Raw genomic sequence first — 21,337 nt, forward strand, 5'->3', positions numbered from 1 at the left:
GAAATTAATGTTAAACCTGTCGATATTTTGGATGGGAAAAAGAAAAAGCAATGTCTGATCAAAGCTAGCTTTGAAAACCACAGTAATTAACCTTGTTAGTATGCTTTGGCTCAACTTTCTCGCTGGGCTGACAAACCTTCTTGCAACACACTAATATGCAAGTGTTCTAAATTCCAAACTCATCCAAAAGTTGTTATCCAGAACTGATTAAATAAGAATGCTGCAAATATATTTAATTACATTCATGCAAATATTATACCTGCCCTGGTTTCTGTGAAGATTTAGCTATGAAAGCCATCAGAGTTCCCTTTTGTTCAGCTATTCCACCACACCTCTTTAAAAAAAAAAAAAAAGAAAGGAAAAATTAAAATAGCATCAGTGAGTGTACCTTCTTGATAAACAAACTGGTTAAGGTGAACATTTCCAATTAAAAAGGTTCACAATAATACAGTAATATATCATTAGCTAGCAGTAGGGCCTAATAAAAGACCATTAATTAAAAAATACCCCCAAAATGAAAACAAGTGCATGCCATGCCAAGCTTTTGTAAATGCTGTCCTTGGCATGGTAAGCATGAAGAAAATGGAGAAAAAATTAAATGCCTTAACATCCCACAGAAATGAGGCTTAAGTCTGCAAAAGAAAGAGGGGGTAAAAAGAAACACTATTCCTCTCCAATTATACTGCCAAGCATTCACAAGTGAGCTAGGGATCATAAGGTTAATTATACATTTAATAAGGTGTCAGGGAGATAACTGCTCATTTCTTTATAAAAATTAAAACGTACAAAGCAAGTTCTCTTTAAAGTATAATTACCTACACTTATGCATACAAAAGGACTGATTTCAATCTCTCTATTTTATAAAAGGCTTTCATTGCAACAGACAGCCAGTGTTTGAGAGAGACAAAAGTTAAACTTAAAAAAAGTTTATGTGACAGACCAAATAAATCAAGTGTCTATCCCATCCTAGAAACTATAGTAAAATCAAATATGCAAGACAATATTTTAGTTATGCTCCTTGGAAGTGTCATTCTTATACATTTTAAAATACACATTGTTTTTTTATAACATTTAAAACATACTACAATTACTAAAATGCACTAGGAACAAACACACTGAGGAGTGTATATACACACACGCATACATAAAATAAATTTATAATATAAACTGATATTTTAGACATGTGTGAACAATAAATAATTCTTCAATGCATTAAGAATATACAATGTATATAATATTGTTTGACAAGTTCTTGAAGGTCCAGGTGAAAAGGTTATTGTTTGACACCTCATTCTATCAAGGAAAGGCAAACTGATGGAATGTTGAAATCCATATAGCCCAAGTGTTTTGTCAAATATTTGCTTTATGACGACAGTGTAAAAGCGTTGTGTGGGGAAACTTACAATATTATTGCTTCTGGTACTTGCCATCCTCACCTACTGTCACTCTGGGAACTCAGTTCTTTTAAGAGGAATGGAACATAGTATACAAAAGGAATACATTTGCATATCCCCTTCACAGACTAAGATATCAACACAAATATGTCTTTTTCAAAAGTTTTATATTTTTTAAAAAGGTAAGGAACACCTTCACTTGCAAAATGGTAAATGTAAAAGTTACAGTGAAAAGCTTTTCACAGTGTATGATTTATGTTGTACCACTATAACAACTATACAATGCTTTCTTAAGAGAGGTCAGTGACATCTTAAAGACCATGTTTAAAAATTATGTCCTCACATGTGTTACTAATATCATTTTAGATTATTACAATGAAAAGGATTCAACATTTATGCTGTTGGGTTATTTTTTGCACTTCATACAGTCCGGATACTGTAAAGAAGCTGGTCAATATCACTTTCTTCTCTCCAAATATTAGTGCACTACTTGAGCTACAGCATTGTATGGTAGTGTTTAAACCCAAATATAAATGGTTTCAACTGACATTTCCCCTACCCCCAAAAAGAATTTTCTCTTTCACACACTAAATTTAACATCTAAACTACCTGATAATGTCTATATTTAACCCCCCCAACAACATAAAATAATCAACATTTTGTGGTACATAACTAAAATCTACCCAAGAAGCTGTTTCTAATATTATACAGGACAATAAACTCCAATTTTGCAGTAATAAGATTTTACACAAAGTACAGATGGAAAGTACAAAGGAAAAAAAAATTAAATCAACACTCCCTTGCTGCATTTGCAATCCAGAGTGAGAACCTGAAAGTTAAACTAACAATTGATTTTCATTGTTTAATCCAAGAGAAATGCTAATAATTAAATAGTGAAATGTAAAATGGATGTTTAAAATTCTTTCCATTTTAACTATCTATGATTTTATGACTAATATAAGTGAAGAAATAGGTTTGCTTATGATGTCATTTTTAAGTTGACCATGCCCATTTAAAATAATGCCCAGATACCCAATATATCTGTGCAAACAATAATAAAGAAAACGATGATTCCACAGTGTGTAATGTTCAAATAATATGCTTAATCCTATAGCAACAGTCACTGATGAAATTTCACTATCTTCATTCCTGTTAATAAAATAAAACTGTTCCTGAAGGTTAAAAAAAAAAAAAAAAAAAGAAGAGAATGAATAAAGTGGAGGTTTTCCATTTCTTTTACTGTTTAAAGTACTTAGCTGCCGGTAAAAACCTAAGTGAATATAGTACTACTTACAATCAGAAATTGGTAACAGGCCTCAATTTGACACAGGGAGTCTACACAAACACAGCAATCTGCAGGATCACTGTGATTGTTTGACTGCCACCTGCTGGGAAGAGACTCCCTGTCTGAGCCTGTTTGTGTATACTGCCAGTGGCAGCTCTGATCACCCACAGTTCTTTCTGCATTTGGCTCAGCTTTATATTTAGCTCTGTTAAAATGGCATGAATGCAGTTGTCTCGTTCGCTGAAGATTGTTAATTTAACTGAGACTGTAGGCCACGGAGACCTGCATTTGTCATTTAATGCGTCTGTGACACACAAGTGAATAGAAAGCAAATTCAGCTCTTAATAACCTTGAATAAAGCACACAGAATGTTTGAGTAGTCAAGTGAGATGCTGCATTTAAAAAGGAAACATTGTCCACTTTTTGTTTGTAAACTGTGTAGCTATAGAGATGCACGGTATTTAGCTATAGAGATGCATGGTATTTAAAGTATTAGAGAAATTAGAGAGATCAAAGGGAAATTGTTCTTTTGCAAGAAGAGACTGCTATCCGATGAAGTGAGCTGTAGCTCATGGAAGCTTATGCTCAAATAAATTTGTTAGTCTCTAAGGTGCCTTTTCTTTTTGCAGATACAGACTAACATGGCTGCTACTCTGAAACCTATATAACTGAGCATTCGTGCAGAACCACTTGTCTAGGACAGGAGTTCAAATGAGATACGAGTTCTCCTTCCCTTGTTTCAGGGCATTTCACATTAGAGGAAAACAAACCATTATTCTTTTCCCACGCTGGCACCCATAAAACTACTAGTCTATAATTTGGGACTATCTACCCAGGCCATGCTACTGCAATTCACATTGTAATTTAGGTGCACTAGCATCAGCACACTCCGTACACTGCACTCTAACACACACACCTACGTTTGATAATTTCTCAATTTACTTATGACAAGCTCGGAACACTACTATTCCTCTCCTGGTATATTATTACCTGTAGTAGAAATCTGGCATCATCCACTCTTCCTGCATCCACATACTGAAGGAAAAGATCTGTGGCAGGTTTGTAAACTCCAAATTGATTGACCAATCGCTCTGCCATGGCACTTACTGCAAAATGACAGGTATGTAAGGAATATATTTCATTTTAAAAGTCACTTTTAGAAACTTTACTGGCATGATTTTTGTTGACTAAGACAGGATTTTATATGCAATTATGTTTAATAATATTTCTATTTAACCCAGCGTATTTAATTTCACTACAAATAACTTACGTTTTTCCAAAGCTGGCTCCAGTCTTTCCTCAATCACCTTTCTAAACACATAGGACATACTTGTGATTGGTGAATCAGGATTTTGCATTCCAGAGATAAACAAAGGCTCAATATATTCCACCGCCATATCAAGGTTATTGCTTTAAAAAAAAGTGTATTGGTTTAGTTTCTAACGTTAAAACTCAAACTAAAAGAAGCAGATATATGAATGTTTTATTTTTCTACATTAATATTACACACAGTAGCAATGTTAAAGTACCTATGACTCCATTCATGCAGATATTGTAACACCACCAAAGTGAAACAAATTTATGGCTGAATGGATAAAATCACCAGTAAAAATATTTTTCTGGAATGAACTTTGACCTATACAATGCTAAAGTAACAGACTTTTTAAAAAAAATTTTATTTAAATATTAAGCAAAGATGACGACTGCTGGTTAGCTACTTAAAAAGTGTTCTGCAAACCTAAAAGGTAAAATTAAAACATTAAGGGATGGTATTTGAATAATTAATACAGAAAACTCAAGGAGTTTTTTTTTTAATAATATTTTATTTAATATTTACCTGCATTTTTCATAGATGTCTTTCTGGATGTGTAAAATGATATTAAATGTAATTTCTTTAGCAGCTTTGTCTGTGGTCTGTTTTAACTTAGGAAGGAGTACACTGTAGGCATACTCTTATAAAATCATGGGCATAAGGTACAGTATTCATAAAATGCCACGTCTACATTTAGCGTTCTAAAAGTTTAAATGACCATACTCTTGCCTCAATCCATTCTAAAAATAATTATAATAATAGTACTTAAAGGAATCTTTAATTTGAGCAAAACAAATGTTTGGTTAATTACAAATACAGCACATTTCAGCATTTATAAGCTACTGAAAACACTTCGCTTGAAATCCATCTCAAAAAAGCATATTTAAATATGCATAAGGGTCTGTTGTTGCTGAATGCTACAACTTGCTACCCAATTTTTTTTAAAAGGCAAGGGCACAGGATTTTTGCCATTGAAAAACTGAAGTCTTTGCATGTAGCCTGCTATGTTAACACGAAGTTAGTTGTGATAAGAGAAAGAAAACTGATTACACTGTTTTATGCAATAAGTACCTCTGTACAATCTGATCTATCTAGTTCTTATAATCACTCCAATTTAGGATAAATACATGACAAGGCTTTGACACTCCTCTATGGATAGAACATGGAAATATAGTATAATACGCTATTTAAGAGACTGATCCCACAAAATCTTACTCAGATGAGTTCCCATTTCTTATGCAAATAATCAATTCACATCACTTTAAATTAATTACTCCTGTACAAAAAGACTGCTCATAAAGTTAAAGGTTTTGCAGGATTGGGTCCTTAAAGTAACAGTAATTTTCAGCCACTGGATATCACACTAAGCTCACTATTAGAACAGACCTGCTTGTCTCTCCCCACCCAATTGAAATGATCTTGCAGTTCCAAATACCTTAGTTGGGTATTTTTTCTGGTCCTAAGTGCCTGAGGCAATCGTAGATATCTACTATGTCTTACATATTTCTACAGCTCTCCTCCTGAATTAGGGACAGAGTTGGCTCTATCTTGTGAGAGTGGCTTGAAATAAAAAATACAAATAAATAAGAAAACAAACAGAATGTGGAACTCCTGAGGACTATTTCCAACAGAGGTAGTTTGAGAAACTCAAAGTTTAAAAGAAAAAAAATCAAAGTCAATTCACTGGAACCTACTGAAGTTACATAAAGAGGATGAGTGAGCAAAGAACCAACATGATAGTTAAAATAAAAAATGCCAGACCATGAAGCTATAAATCCGAGTCAAAGTATATGGATGACTTTTGGGGGCAATTAACACAATGGAAATTGTGGTCATATAGTAGTATGGCAAGTGGATTTTTTTTTTAAAATACTCTTCTTATAGTTTTTACGTTAATGAAAAATAGACCAGTAGTAGGCAACTTGCCAGTAGGCAAGTTATTTAACTACTACCTTTGGAAAGTGCACACTCAACCTCTACATTTCATAACTACCTCTGGAATGGCTAGTAGTTTCAGTTCTCCAGTTAGAACTTTTATGTCTGATGAACTTTCAAGTCCTATATTTACACACACACCCACCCACCCACCCCTTGGGCAAAACAGTAATTAATATGATTAAATCCCTAATATTCAGCATTCAGACTTCAATAAACTTTGCATCAGGCCTTAAATGAGCACTATAATATGCACAACCGTTGAGGACAGGAAGTATTACAATCAGCTGAAGCTATGGGGTGAATTTAGGTAGGCAGGGTTTGGTAAGTACATAGATTTTTACATCATTGTGCCACTCAAAGTTCTCCCAACTAGTAGTTGCAAGTCAGACCCTATGTTTCATTAAATGAATTTCAGGCTCCACTATGCATATAAAAGAAACCTGAAAAGCAGCCAACCTGGCCAGAACTCTAGTATCCAATCAATCTTAATGAAGGAAAATAACTGAAGTAAGGCGCAACAGTACACTTTTCCCTCCTTGTACAAAAAAAGCCATACCAATCCTGCAAGTACTTACTTCTTGATGTGAGCCAATACAGTGTTATTGACAAAAAGCATGCGAGATAAACCAATTGAGGCTGCCATGTTTTCTACCATCTTCTCAACTGTGCATATGCTCTCCAGATCACCTTTCATAGCCAGAGCCTGAATGAGCCGAGTCACAGCTAGTGGAATAGGTACCATGTCACTTTCAAGGACTGTTTTTAGAGTAGTCATAGCATCTAGTCAGGATGAAAAGGGAGAAAGAAAATGAAGATTTTAGTAGAGAAGCAGACCTTATTGACATTATTATTAGCCTTACTTGTTCTATTTAAAAAAAAAACAGATATACAGAAAAATAGCCCTAAAACAGCTGCAGTTAAATACAATATTAAACGAGTATATAAATGAAGGTTTCAGCAGGGCTTTTTCATGTTTAACAATTAAGCACAGGAAGATAAAATCCTCCAAACCTTGTTCACTGGAAAACTTTGACAGGATTCCTAAACAATATTTTTGACACATCACACCCAAGGAAAGCAGCCATATTATGAATGTTTTCCCCTCATACTCCTCACTGAAACCTGGAAGTTTTTAACTTATTGTTCTAAAACAGATTGTAACCCAGTTTTCCTTGTTATGAAGCCTTTGCCATTGGAGATATTGGATACTCTAGCAAAGATATTTTGTTTAAAATAAAGTGCATCAAATGAGTAAAATCGTTGGAATCCAGGAATATCACTAATTTTCTTTTCAATAGGCTTTAGAAAAAATACAATATTGGATAAAACTACATGGTATGAATTTACACACAAGTATAAAAACCAGACATAAGTTACTTGTGAAAACTGAAGAGCAATTTTGCCAACCTATAAAGCAGTAAAACCACATTAACAACAAGCTTCAATATCAATCCTCTTGCTGACACTAATTTAAAACAACAAAAACAAAAAAAAAATCCTCTCCACTAAACATTCCTCTAAACTATGACTGTTCTCAATTTACATTATACACAAGCAAGCATAAAAAGAAAGACATACTCCTCTTGTAAAAACCTCTCACTGCTTACCAGCACAGGTAGGATTTATCAAAGGTAATAATTGTAATACCAAAGGATAACACTTCTAACATAACACATACACATTCTTGAACTCCGTAGCATTAACATTTAGGTTCTCTATACAGGTACAGGCTGCCACCCCATAATCCAAACGTTATTTTTTATAGAAGGACAAGAAAATACCGTACAGTAAGCCTAATCCCCACAGCAAACTCCCAACCCTGGTTTAGTTTGCTATCTTGTTTTGACAGTCTTAAGCAAAGACATGCGGGACAAAATCCCTATAGCCTGAAAACTAAACTGAATTACCTGCCACTTTCAAATTTTCCTCCCTATCTCAAGTGTTGCCTGTTAGCAGTTCAGATGTTGCTTGATTGGCCTTCTCAGGAACAGGACACTATAAGAAGAGTCTTATACAACATTACACAAACCCAGCAACATTGCAAAAAACTACTAACGGCAACAACAAATGCATTTGATATGTCCTTCTTAGTGCTACACCTATAAAAACTCTTAAAATTCTTACTATTCCTAATTTTTAGAATGTTTGTCATAAACCAATGTTTACCTTCATGTCTGACCATGCTTTTCTCTACAGCCTGCAACTCCAAAACAAAGCTCTAAAACTTTTTATCCAATACAAACTGGTTCTTACTAAAAATATGTGATACATCTTTTAAGAATGGTTAAGCTCTCCAAAGGATACAAATCTTTTTATACAGCACTAGAAGTGTACATGGCGTGTCACACAGAAAGGTATGACAGTTAAAAGATGGAAAGAGATACTTGGAACAAAGTTTACAACAGTGAAAAATCACAATACACTTATTGTTACTCACACATCTTATTAGCTCTTTTTAGTCTTTTTTTTTTTAATTACTTAGTATATTTAAATTTGGGGGAAGTATCCAGGAAGCAGGTTCGAGTGGAAGTTAGAAACAGGACTTTAGGGGAGGGGGCAAAAATAAAAAGAAAGCCTTTGCATTTTGGGGAAGAACTGTGAAACATTTTTCAGGCACACCTATACTAAATGATAACTATGACTGAAAAACTTATCAGTTTACAATTTCAAGGCCTTCTCTGCAGGGAAAGGGGTAGAAACTTTTTTTGTTGATGTTAATGGAAGCTGTACTTCTTTATTATTTATAGGTTACCAAAATCAGGGCAAAGGAAGAAGGTCTACGGCTATGGTTTCAGTGACTGAAAGCAGTGAGTTTTGAAGGAATTTGAAGGAGTTTGAAGAAATTGTTTAATGGACAAGATCAGGGAGGATATTCCAAGCATAATGGGAGTCATTCCTGGAAACCAATGCAGATCTCAAGGGAAAAGCAAAGAGAGTGAGAGGCATGCAAGGAGGAGTGATTTTTTCAGCACATGTTGGATAGAATTGAGGTGGTACAATGAGAGAATCTGGAATGCCAAGGGAAAGAAGTTACAACAGTCAAAATAGACCAGAGTATTGGCCAAGGATTCAGTAGTGAGTTATGAGGAAAGGAAGAATTCTGGAGATAGTACTAAAGAAAGAACTTGCAAAACCTAGCAACATGCTGGACTGAGGACAAAGCAGAAGGGAGAGAGAAATCAAATATGACAGGTTGCAGGCCAGCGTGACTGCAAAAATAGAGGACTGTCAACAATAAGAGATGAATTGGAGATGGGGATGAAAAGGAGTTCCATTTCACCATGCTGAGTCTGAGTTGGTGTTAGGGTTCTTGCATGCACATGTCAAGGGGAAAATAACTGTCATGAGATTGTATGGAAAAGAAATTTGAAAGCAAACATGTTTGTTTACTGGCAACAGAAAACACAGTGAAATGATGCATTTCACTTATTACAGAAACATTTTAACATAGTCAATGCTACATGGATATATGGTACAACATCAAAGCACGATGAAATGAATTAATTTAAAGATGATATGGCAGGTACAAATTTGAATTTTCTTGCTTTTGTCAGATTAAAATCAAACTGTTCCCCAATTTGATATTTTTGTTTACATTTAGTTTCTCTTGTGTTTTAGAGAAATATTCAAAATATATTAATAGGAAAATATTTATACTGTATAGGCAATTGCACTGATTCAAAACCCTGTTTGTGCAGGGTTTTCCAGTCCCAAATAATGCAGCGCAGTAGAAGAGGTTGGTAATGAAGTAGATAAAACTTCGATAAAAATGTTAACGTGAGGATGTACACATACTCGTAGGGTCAGATTTTTCAAAAGTGCCCAGAGAAAGATTGGAAGCTCTAACTTTACTACCATTGTTCAGTCCTGATGCATCACCCACTTTCCATTATTCCCAATACCCCTAAAACAAAGACATCAAACTGCAAACAAATGATGCTGAAGAGCTGTAAGTCGCATAACAGTTTTCCACCACCTTATCCCACGCATGTGCTTCCCTCAGCCACCATTTCTGTTATGTTATAATATTAAAATTAAAAAGGAAAGAAAAGTACAATGTATATTTCAATGCTATTCGTATTGTGAACCATTAGAAAGTATTAGTTTTTTAAATCAATATTATAATCATTTAGTGAACAATCATGTACATTTAACACTCAATTTAACTCATCTGATATCTCACACAACCAACACAATATGAAAGAAGCAACTGCTGGGAATTGTTTCAGATGCTCTAAAGTATGTTAATTTCTAAAGCAAAATGACTTGTGCTGTGAATTTTAACGCACTTGAAAGCCTGTACTTTCTCTCGTTCTGGAGCACAAATTTTGCATGTCTGAAGAGCTATGATTCATCTTAAGAAAACCCATCTTGTGTTAAATGGAATGGAAACTGGACTAAGTGGTCAAATGACAAGTACATTCATATTCAAGCTGTATTATAAATGCATGTACAGTAATTTACGTCTCTCAGCTACCACAAAAGGCTCTTGATAAGCAGGTAATTTGCTAAATGGACTCCTTTATCCAAGTATTCGAAGGGCGTTACAAGAAAAATCTGCAGAGGCATTAATGTGACGTAAAGGTCAAGCATTGTGACATACCTTTCAAATAATCCCGCCTAACTTGCGTTATGATGAGGAGGCTGCTGGCAGCATCGTTCAGTGTGAAGCCCTTGATGTGGGTCTCAGCGCTAAAAGAAGCAGACATTTAGAAAGGAATTACTGACATGCTTCTGATACGATAATAAATGGTTGAGCACCAAGGTGAAATTATAAAAACTACTGTTCGTATGTTAAAAATATTGCTGCAAAATATCGACCTGGAGACAGCTTTTGTGTTATCCTGTCAATGGTTATAGAAGGATAATTTTTTTTTGCATTCTGACAGATGACAAAGTTGGAAATGAGCAACAAAAGAAACAAAGTACAAGATTTTTTTTAAACAATCGGTTCAGATTCTTGAATGCTGACATATTAGATGACTAAAATAACTGCATGCCCTGCATTGTTCTGTTGTATCCTAAGCTGGATACTTTTTCTTCTTTTTTAAGTCACCATAATTATAAAATGTAAAACTATTCTTTCAGCAATAAAAATGAAACATTTATTTTTCAGCACAGTATATTTTAAATATAAACTAAAGCATATTATGAACTAACACCATATTATTTGGTTGATTAATTTTCAAATTTCTGTCATCTAGATGTATACAGTTTTTAAAACTGAACATACTTCATTTGCTGCCTTTGCCATGTTAAAGTTAAATTTCATTTATCAATCTGCGTCCCTTGCAACGCAAAAAAGTCAGAATCTACAGCAAAGAGAATTTTGCTTTAATAATACTGCTTTTAAGAAACTAACTTGTATGCTTTTAATGCAGACTATCCAGCAATCACATCTATTTTATACTTGCAAAATGCCTCTACTTCTAATGAAATTTAGGCACATTTTTAATACATAAGGATAACTTTACAGAGGTTCATTTCTAGATTACAAAATCTCCCCACACAAAAAGGGGCACTGCCATTTGCCATATCAGCAATCAAGATAAACCTCACTGATCATCTTGTGGCACACAACTGAGCAGCCTACCTACTTGAATTTATGAGCTGAGCAGATTGGGAGGTAAGCAGGGTCATTGCTAAATTATTCTCATCAATCCCAAGAAAATCCTTCATAGAGTACACAATATGACTATCCTCTCAGTCACTTTCAGCCTCTAGGGCTCACAAATGCAGTCACTGGACTCAGAATTTTCTTACTATCCCAACCAATCCTCTTAATCCCTGCCTAAGCACCCATTGCTCAGTTCCGTGTTTTTTTCCCTTTGTCCCATCTGTCAAAGCCCTAAAATCAACAATTCATGCATGAGACAGTAAATTACATATAACAAAGGATTTACTTTCTCCAATCTTCCAATCTTTAGTGTGATTAAATAGATGTTAACCACTATTGCAGAACTAATCCCTCATTCCAATACTACAAAATTTCTATTTTAAAACTCTTGAACTAAGTGCAATAAACATACCTAAAATTCATTAGAATCATAAGGCAGCAGCACTTTGGTCTGACCAAGATATCAGAAAACTCCTGGACTTTTCCAGAGTCTCAGCTGGCATGCTGCTTCCCTCCATCATCATCTCAATTCAACATTAGTTCTTTTCAGACCTGATAGCAAGATATTAATTTAAAAAATAAACTAGTCTTTTTAGGTTAAAAAATGCTTGATATGCTACCTGTACTATTACTAACACAAACATTGTAAGATTCTCTAAATATTATTTAAAATTTCAAATTTGACTTCAAACAGAGAACAAAAGAAAAATATGCAAGTCTACACAAGTGAAATTACCTCTCATATCTTTTACTGTAAATATTAGGAGAGATGTAAATTTCAGGCCACTGAACATATTTAGGCTTCTAGAAGTAATCTCTCAGTAAATGAGGTTGGTAAGATTGACTCCTATGTAGCCCAAAGTTTCCAGAATACAGAAATTTGTCAAGCATGCACAAATGTTCTTGTTCTAAATTGTTCACACCACAGATACTTTTTCGATTCCATTCACTATTTCAATACACAATTTAGGCATTTTTAGAAGGAAGTTTCATTCCATAAAATTGTTTTTGAAGTCTGAGTTCTTATTATTTTATTCATCTGTTATTGAAAGACCCATGTACTGTCAAAGTCATGAGTACTGATGATATCAAGTGTACTCTCCATTATCATGTAAAGAAAAACCAGCAAGAGTTAACCAGCATGGGTTCATTAGAGTGCCATCATGTGATATTTCTGAACTGTATGCTTTTCTGAATTGCCCTGCCAAACAATGTAGTTTTTATTATTTTATGTTTAGAAGACTGACCAATAAGAATGGAGCTTCTGGCTAGATCCTACTTCCATTTTCCCTAAAGCCAAGAAGTTTTTAAGAAGGAACAATCATGAAAATTATTTTATTTGGGAGCAATATAGCGTATTTTCACAAAACACTAGAAACCAAGTTTTGTGGTGACCTACACATTGTTTAAAATCACATACAGGTATTATATGTATCCAGTTCATAATTTTCTTTTGAATAGACATGTTGCACTTCTCTCCTTTGTTCTTGTTTTAACCAAATAACATACCACTCTCTGTTTTTAAAATTCCTACTCTCCTCAATCTTCCTTTGATGACTAGTTCTGTTTTCTTTACAGTACATACCCTATTAAAATGAAGATACTTCCTTCCCACTTTCCAGTAAAAAGGATTTTAAAATAAGTTCTCCTTACTACACGACAGCTTTTCACCCAAATATTTCAACCATTTATGCAACTCTTTTTTTTTTTTTTACCAATGTAAAAAGGATAGTAATCTCCTCACGTAATCAGATTGCCAGACTGTTTAATAACTCAACTGATTTACATTGGTGATATTGCAAGCTGGTCTATACTTTTAGTCACTAGAGTGCCTAAACAACTTTTGAAAACGGGATTTAGGTGCTTTAAGATTTTACCCTATTTCAGTATACTAGTCACTGGCATATGACCCTGGGACAAGTTTTACATGCAGCAGTCAAAACACAAGGTACAACCACATGATTCATTAAAGTTAAACCCAATCCAACCCCAAATATTCTACTAATACACACTATAGAAAGACACATTACAACTTGGTGCATTAATATCATATTCCTGGACCAGCTAGCCTTGAAAGGTGAATATTATATTGATACCGTGCACACTTCTTTTTCATTTGATTTATGAAAGACCAATGCATTACTCACTATATCAGGGATCGGCAACCTTTGGCACGCAGTCCATCAGAGAAATCCGCTGGCGGGCTGGGCCAGTTTATTTACCTGCAGCGTCTGCAGGTTCCACTGATTACAGTTTCCTCTGGCCGCGGTTCGCTGTCCCAGGCCAACGGGGGCTGCGGGAAGTGGAGGCCAGCACATCCCTTGGTCCCAATTGCCTGGAACGGGGAACTGAGGCCAGTGGGAACTGTGATCAGCCGAACCTGCGGATGCTGCAGGTAAACAAATCGTCCCTGCCCGCCAGCGGATTTCCCTCATAGGCAGCATGCCAAAGGTTGCCAATCCCTGCACCATATCATCATGTTTCCAGTTGGGGCCCGCTTTTTGTTAGGAAGCTAGGACTTTACCTTAAAGGAATGCTCACAATAATTTCCATGCAAAGTTCTGAGTGCACAGTTTTAGAACAGAGCCACAGGTTTGAAAAACAAACAAACAAACAAAAACTTACATGTTTTTCACTTTGATGGCTTCCTCAAGACAACCCTCAGCCAGCAATGCTTTTATAAGAGTGGAATAAGCAGAGGGAGGAAACATAATATCCTTCTTTTGTGCTTCCAATAAAATATTGTATGCCTCTACAAAGAGAATAAAAAAAAAAAACAATTGAGATGTCACATTGCATTGAAGTGGCATATAAAGAGCATTCACATTTCTTTTTATTTAAAAAGACTGCATCTTAAACATAAATCTATTCCTCCTTTTCTTAAATCTTTTAGTCTAAAGCTATATTTTAGAAAATTGTTGGTTTGCCCAGGTTTGCATGAATGCTCCTATCCACGGAGCCAAAAGTTGTAGGGTTTTTAAAATGTGTGTGTGTGTGTGTGTGTATGTATATAAAAATGTTGTTTCTTCTAAAATCCAGGTAAGTTACATTTTTTCCCACCCTCAAAAAAACACCGAGTCAGATAAGCTAACTCCAAAAAAAAAAAAGTGTTTAAATTCCCTTCCCATAATTCATTTAAAATAAAAATCACCACCATACAACAGTTCATGAGAAAGGGAGAACTAATGCTTTTTGAAGCAACACCTAATTCTGGGGTAGATGGTTACAATGTTTGGCGCATCATCACAACAGCATTCAGCAAATATAGGCACTTATTCCAGTATTCGGAGATCAAACTGTTTGGCTACGACAAGATTTATATAAAAACATACAATTTACAAATATACAGATATTTAACAAGTAAACTAAGCTGCATTTGTTAGTCTGATTAGCAGTTTTATTTCACACATTCACAATAACTGTCAGTGTATGAAAAGACGTTACCAAAAAAAGGGGGGGGGGAGGGAAGAAGATAACCACACTTTTCAATCATTTACTTTTTGAAACAAGATTACGGAGCTGTAAACATTTGGCTTATACCTTTGGTGTGAAGGGGAAAATAATTTGTATTTGAATTTTAACCTCAAAGGAAATACAATATGAACAAGTGAAACTTCAGGGCACACCCTGACAGACAAGTTTTCAATGCACATTCTCAAGACTGCAAGTGTTACTGTACCATCTTGTCTGAACCATGGGATGATTTGAGTCCAAGGGCATGTCTACCCAGCAAAAGCTGTGCATGGGCTAGCCTGTCCAACCTAGCCTGAATCTAATTAGTGTGGGTAACAATAGTATTGAAGACAGTGCAGTGCAGGCTTCAGAATGAGAAAGGAAAGCAGAGTGTGTGTCCAAGGCCTATGCTGGGCTTGTACTATCTGCGCTGAAGCTGTACTGTACTTCACTGCTATTGTTACTTGTGCTAGCTGGATTCAGGCTAGCTCAGGCAGACTGGCCTGTGCACAATTTTTGCTGTGTAGACATACTCTAGGACTAAATATTGGGACTTTTAAAAAGATGTATTCATATAAACATGAATGTGTGTCTATTTAAAGAAGTATGCAAAAATTGTGAATGTGTAGTATATTGTGAGAATACTCCGGCATAATTATCTTATATCTATACACAGACACTTTACGTTGCACAGGCCTATGAACACAGATATAAAATGACAGGTTTCAGAGTAGCAGCCATGTTAGTCTGTATTCGCAAAAAGAAAAGGAGTACTTGTGGCACCTTAGAGACTAACAAATTTATTTGAACATAAGCTTTCGTGAGCTACAACTCACTTCATACTCCTTTTCTTTTTACAGATATAAAAGAAGATCCTATGATAAAAATTAAAACAGCCACTGTGTGTGTGTTATGACGAAAGTCTGAAATTAAAATACTTAATCATATCACCGCTCTCTGGACCAATACTCAAATAAAAGGAGAGGGGAAAAAATAGTCAAGTAGCATGTGGTAGGATTTTAGAATAATCTAATTGGCCAGACATGCTGGCTTCCTGTGACAATTTACAGAATTCTCTTGCCCACTTATGAGCCAAACAAATTTAATTGCTAGCATTTACAGAAGGTGTTCACTTCACTGAAAACTTTATTGGAAAAAAAAATTTCCACTAAGTTTTTCAACTGTGAAAGTGACTAAATCACTACTAGACCAGTAAATATCATTCCATGAAATAAAGTTGCTTACTTGTGATAACAAAGAATCATTCAATACACAAGTACAACAAACTTTGATTAAAAAAAGAAAAGGAGTACCCGTGGCACCTTAGAGACTAACAAATTTATTAGAGCATAAGCTTTCATGAGCTACAGCTCACTTCATCGGATGCATTTGGTGGAAAAAGCAGAGGAGAGATTTATATACACACACACAGAGAACATGAAACAATGGGTTTATCATACACACTGTATGATTGTTTCATGTTCTCTGTGTGTGTGTATATAAATCTCTCCTCTGCTTTTTCCACCAAATGCATCCGATGAAGTGAGCTGTAGCTCACGAAAGCTTATGCTCTAATAAATTTGTTAGTCTCTAAGGTGCCACGGGTACTCCTTTTCTTTTTGCGAATACAGACTAACACGGCTGCTACTCTGAAACTTTGATTAGTATCTGAAAACACTTAAGAGCACATTCTTGCATCGAGCAGCTCTGGCACACACCAGAACAGGTATCTACTTTTCCTCTGCCCTACTTCAAGTACAATGGTGGTGTTTACAGTACAGTTGCTAACTATAAATGTCTGTCACTGTAATGCAAACAAAACATTTAACTGTGCTTTTCCCTATGCTATTCAATTCAAGGCAAAGGAAGTTCAAACTCCTTTATTTAACCAACTGGCACTGCAGGTGGATTTTTGCATAGTAAAGTTCTGAACAGGAAACTACTAAAAGAATGCTCCCCACTTTCCCAAGATTTCTATGGCAAATCATAAATGCGAACACTCACTCCAGGATCTACTTTCCTCATCACAAAAATTAAGGTTTGGCAGTTTTAAAGATTAATCATGTGAGCAAACAATGTACAAATTATTCAAATTCCAAACAAAAATTTAAAGTGAGCAGAGTAAAAAAAAAAAAAGAAAGTTTAAATCTTTTTCTTCAATCTAAATTATTTCAAGAACATGATGCAAATATGCTTGCTTTTATTGTGAAATCCAAACCTTTTGAATGAGATGTTAGATGCACTGTAAGATCAATATATTACGGATAAACTCCTGGCTCCATTGAAGTTGGGTTGCCCGGTGTCTGGTTTTTTACTGGAATACCAGGTCGAAAAGGGACCCTAGCAGCTCGAGTCAGCATTGCTGACTGGGCTGTTAAAAGTCCGGTAGGAGCTGCAGCGGGGCTACGGCAGGCTTCCTACCTGCCATGGCTCCGCACAGCTCCCAGAAGCAGCAGAATGTCCCCACTCCATCTCCTAGCAATAAGGGCACTCAGGGGGCTCCAGCACGCTGCCAGCGCCTGCTTTGTAGCTCCCATTGGCTAAAAGCCGCGGCCAATGGGAGCTGCAGGAGCAGTGCCTGTGGACAGGGCAGCGTGCAGGGCCCGGCTGCATAGGAGCTGGAGGGGGGATGTGCCACTGCTTCCAGGAGCTGCTTGAGGTAAGCACTGCCTGGAGCTTGCCCCCCTGCCCCCCTCCTGTGTCCCAACCCCCTGCCCTAGCCCTGATCCCCCTCCCCCCTCCGAATCCCTGGGTCCCAGCCTGGAGCACCCGCTTGCACCCCAAATCCCTCATCCCTCACTCCGAACCCCTCATCCCCAGCCCAGAGCCCCGCTCCTGCACCCCAAATCCCTCATCCCCAGCCCCACACCATAGCCCACACCCCCAGCCGGAGCCCTCACCCCCTCCTGCATCCCAACCCTCAGCCTGGAGCCCCCTCCCGTACCCTGAACTCCTCATTTCTGGCCCCACCCTAGAGCCCGCACTCCCAGCCAGAGCCATTATCACCTCCCACACCCCAATTGACCTAGCCCAGTGAAAATGAGCGAGTGAGTGAGGGTGGGGAGAGCGAGCAACAGAGGGAGTGGGGATGGGGTCTTGGAGAAGGGGTGGGGTAGGGGGTGAGGCCTCAGAGGAGGGATGGGGCAAGGGTGTCCAGTTTTGTGCAAGTAGAAAGTTGGCAACCCTACATTGAAGTCAACGGCAGAACCCTGTGTTTGCATGTCAGTTATCCATGGATGTATACAGTATGTATAACAATGCCATCTGGTGACTGGAATACCAGGACAACTCATGAGAGCATGACCACATCATTTACCAATAATTGTAAGCCCACAAATGGTAAGCCTTAATACTACTGCTACACATATGAGCCTTCCACAGGTTATGGTTAGTTAAACACAGTACTAAAAATCTTAACTAGTCTTTGTATCCTACCCTCAGAACTCTTGTTTCGATAATACAGGGAGGGCTAAACTGCAGCTTATGAGCTGCATGCAGCTCTTTTACAGTTAAAGTGTGGCTCGCAGACAACCCCCCCCCCCCCCATTCTCTGCCTACGAGACTGTTTATGGGAGCTTGGGGCTTCTGTCCCGTGACAGGATGGTGGAACTAGAGGTTTCCACACAGTAGGGAGAGGGGTCTCATGCCTAGCCCCACCACCCTGCCACAGGGCTGAAGCCCTGAGCCCCGTCAAGCGCACCCCAGCTCTCTAACTTCTGAAGATTGTTGTATGTGGCTTGGAGGGTTAGTAAGTTTGGCCATCCCTGCTATAATATTTTATTTTTTTCCTCCCAAATGGCAAAATATTTCATAACTGCCTCCACAGCTTACCTTTTGAAAATAAACTGGCATTATCTTACATGAACTCCACTTGAGTTGCAGGTCTAAGCTGACTAAAGGGTTCTCAAATGGAGACCATATCCCTGAACAGTGATTATCAGTTTACTACTTCTCCAACTGCCATCTTTTTGTGAGAAGCTGTACTCAAACTACCCAAATATATTAGCATTCAAAAGAGTTTCTGGCATAAAAATCATACGTTGTATTACCACTTTAAGCAGAGACAGCTGTTAGAAATGTGACAACTTGCCAACACAAAATCTCAATTCTCATAACACAGTCACATTTGGTTCAGCTATTTCCACTGCTTGGACACATGCACACACTACCCAAAAGGCCAACTTATAACAATGCAGAATCCAGTCTGTAAAATGAATATTTCGTTTTTCATAAATTAAAAACCTCAAAGAATGGATTTTTAAAACAGCACCCTGCCAAGGCATTAATCTAATTATATAACTAACATTCTAAACTGATTAAGTTCACTTTCTTCTAATAAAAAAGTTGCATTCATATGAAATTGTTCACAATATCCTATTGTATTCATATCAAAATTACACTACATTGTTTACATAAAGTTGACAAGTGAATTTTTATAGGATTTTAAACACATATGCACGCGGCACATTTCACAGTATTTTCAGCAAAATATTTTTCTACACAATTTTCATTCTTAATATCTGGCAGGTCTGGATCATCTACCAGGATCACTACAGAATGCAACAGTAAGATGTGCAATACCAATCTATCAGTAAATTCAGTCTCAAAGTGTCAGGGCTATCAGTAATAAATTGGTGCAGTTTTCTGTTTGTTTGTTTGAACTTTAAATCTTAGAAGTATGACCCTACCTCAGGAAATTACTTTGGTATTCAAACCATATTCATAAATAGGTGTAAAATTTTTATGATTTTGTTTCCCTGCCCACATCAATCCTATCATTTATGATATTCAAGGACATTAAATCAATATTACCTCGTCCTCAACACTTTCCAAAGAAAAAATTAATTAGTTCTGTTTTCAGAACCTGATCCTTTTAAGGTATATCCATTTTCAAGCCTGCCTTTTCATCCCCCAAATTTACTGGTATGAAAATTAACATTCTGAAGAATGTTCTTGAATCTGTCATAATACAGAGATTACCATTAAAGTGATATGCATACAAAATATAAGATATATGCTTACATATGTGTACACAATACATGCAGATTTATGCATAACCCCCCTAATAAGGGGTTCAGGAGTTCGATGATGCTTTAACACCAGTTTCTCCAGTAACAGCGAAACAATTTTGTGGCATATTATAGTGTATGCTGTCCCACTGCTGAGACACTGAAAAGGCGTAGGTGTCCGCAGTTCCAGCCTGCACAGTTTAATGCTGGCATAGACCTCCAAGAGAACATATTTGTAGGACTTAATCATCCAACAAATTATACACTAAATGGAGCTGGCATCTTTAACCCAATCAATTAGATTTTCTAATCAGTCCCTGTCTCAGATGATCACTAGTTATGTGTGTTTAGGCAAAGAAAAGAATGAATGCAAAAGGTCTTCAAAAGGTAAGACCCAATCACCCCTCTGCCTTAATGAGTGACAACCCTGTTTCATGCACGTTTTCCCTGAAGAGCATTGAAGAGGATGAAAAGGAGAGGTCCAGTTTGGTTTCACTGTCCCCACTACTTGGGATTCTTCAGACACGCCTCTGAAGGGAATGGCAGGAATGGAATAAAAACTATACTCAGTTCCATTCCTCCTTTCCACATATGGCAACAGCTATCCAAGCATAAATTAATGCTGCTTTGCAGCAGAGAATGGGCTTTTGCATAGGTGGGAAATATACCTGTCTATTGGCAGCACCAATACTGGAAAGAACAAAGTATAAGATCAGTTGGGGAAGGGAGGGGAGAGAGAACCCTCCACGGGACTAGGAATTTCCTTCCCTGCAGATCATTATGAGAGGGAGACTGCTCTTTTGGCTCTCCCTCATGTCAGGTACTTCTGTAGAAGGCTACAATTAACCCTTAAGACAGTACTCTATAGAAGGAAGGGGGCGAAGCATTATTTTTTTTAAATGCTATGACATATCACTACTAATATATGGGGATAGGAGGGAGAAATCTGTGTGTCTCCCTTATTTTACTCCCACTCCAGCTAACAAAATCTCATCTAAGGAGAGAGTTCTTTTACGTGATAAGAGGAAATATGTTTCTTCCCAGCATACTGAAACATCTTCCAAATATTAAGAGAAAGTCAGAGAAAAAATATCAGAGATTACACAAAAAGACATTTCTCTAGGAGTAAGGTTAAAATGCATTCTGAAATTATTTTAGCAAACATTTTCATCTTGCCAGCATCTTTAAAAATTGTCTATGAATCTTCATTACTGGCTCTATCTTTGCTTTGATGGAGGTAATTTCTGTTTTAACATTTTGCTTTAAAAAAAAAGATACAAGTTTAATAATATTTTAGAAGCGCTTTTTAACTAACTTCTGGACCACTTT

The 21,337-nt window shown here is 36.7% G+C and overlaps 1 protein-coding gene across 1 annotated transcript in view; it reads right to left on the minus strand.

The window, feature by feature from the left end:
* The window catches only part of LRPPRC (leucine rich pentatricopeptide repeat containing), a 159,579-nt gene that overhangs the window by 8,892 nt on the left and 129,350 nt on the right, over nt 1-21,337 (minus strand). The window contains exons 30-35 of the mRNA XM_038395576.2: nt 14,172-14,298; nt 10,533-10,621; nt 6,505-6,709; nt 3,950-4,089; nt 3,670-3,785; nt 260-334 (exon numbers count right to left, since the gene is read on the minus strand). Coding sequence (XP_038251504.2) covers nt 260-334; nt 3,670-3,785; nt 3,950-4,089; nt 6,505-6,709; nt 10,533-10,621; nt 14,172-14,298 — 752 coding nt within the window. The remainder of the gene's footprint in view (nt 1-259; nt 335-3,669; nt 3,786-3,949; nt 4,090-6,504; nt 6,710-10,532; nt 10,622-14,171; nt 14,299-21,337) is intronic.

This window comes from Dermochelys coriacea, chromosome 3 (genome assembly GCF_009764565.3).
Source record: "Dermochelys coriacea isolate rDerCor1 chromosome 3, rDerCor1.pri.v4, whole genome shotgun sequence".
NCBI classification, from domain to species: domain Eukaryota; kingdom Metazoa; phylum Chordata; order Testudines; family Dermochelyidae; genus Dermochelys; species Dermochelys coriacea.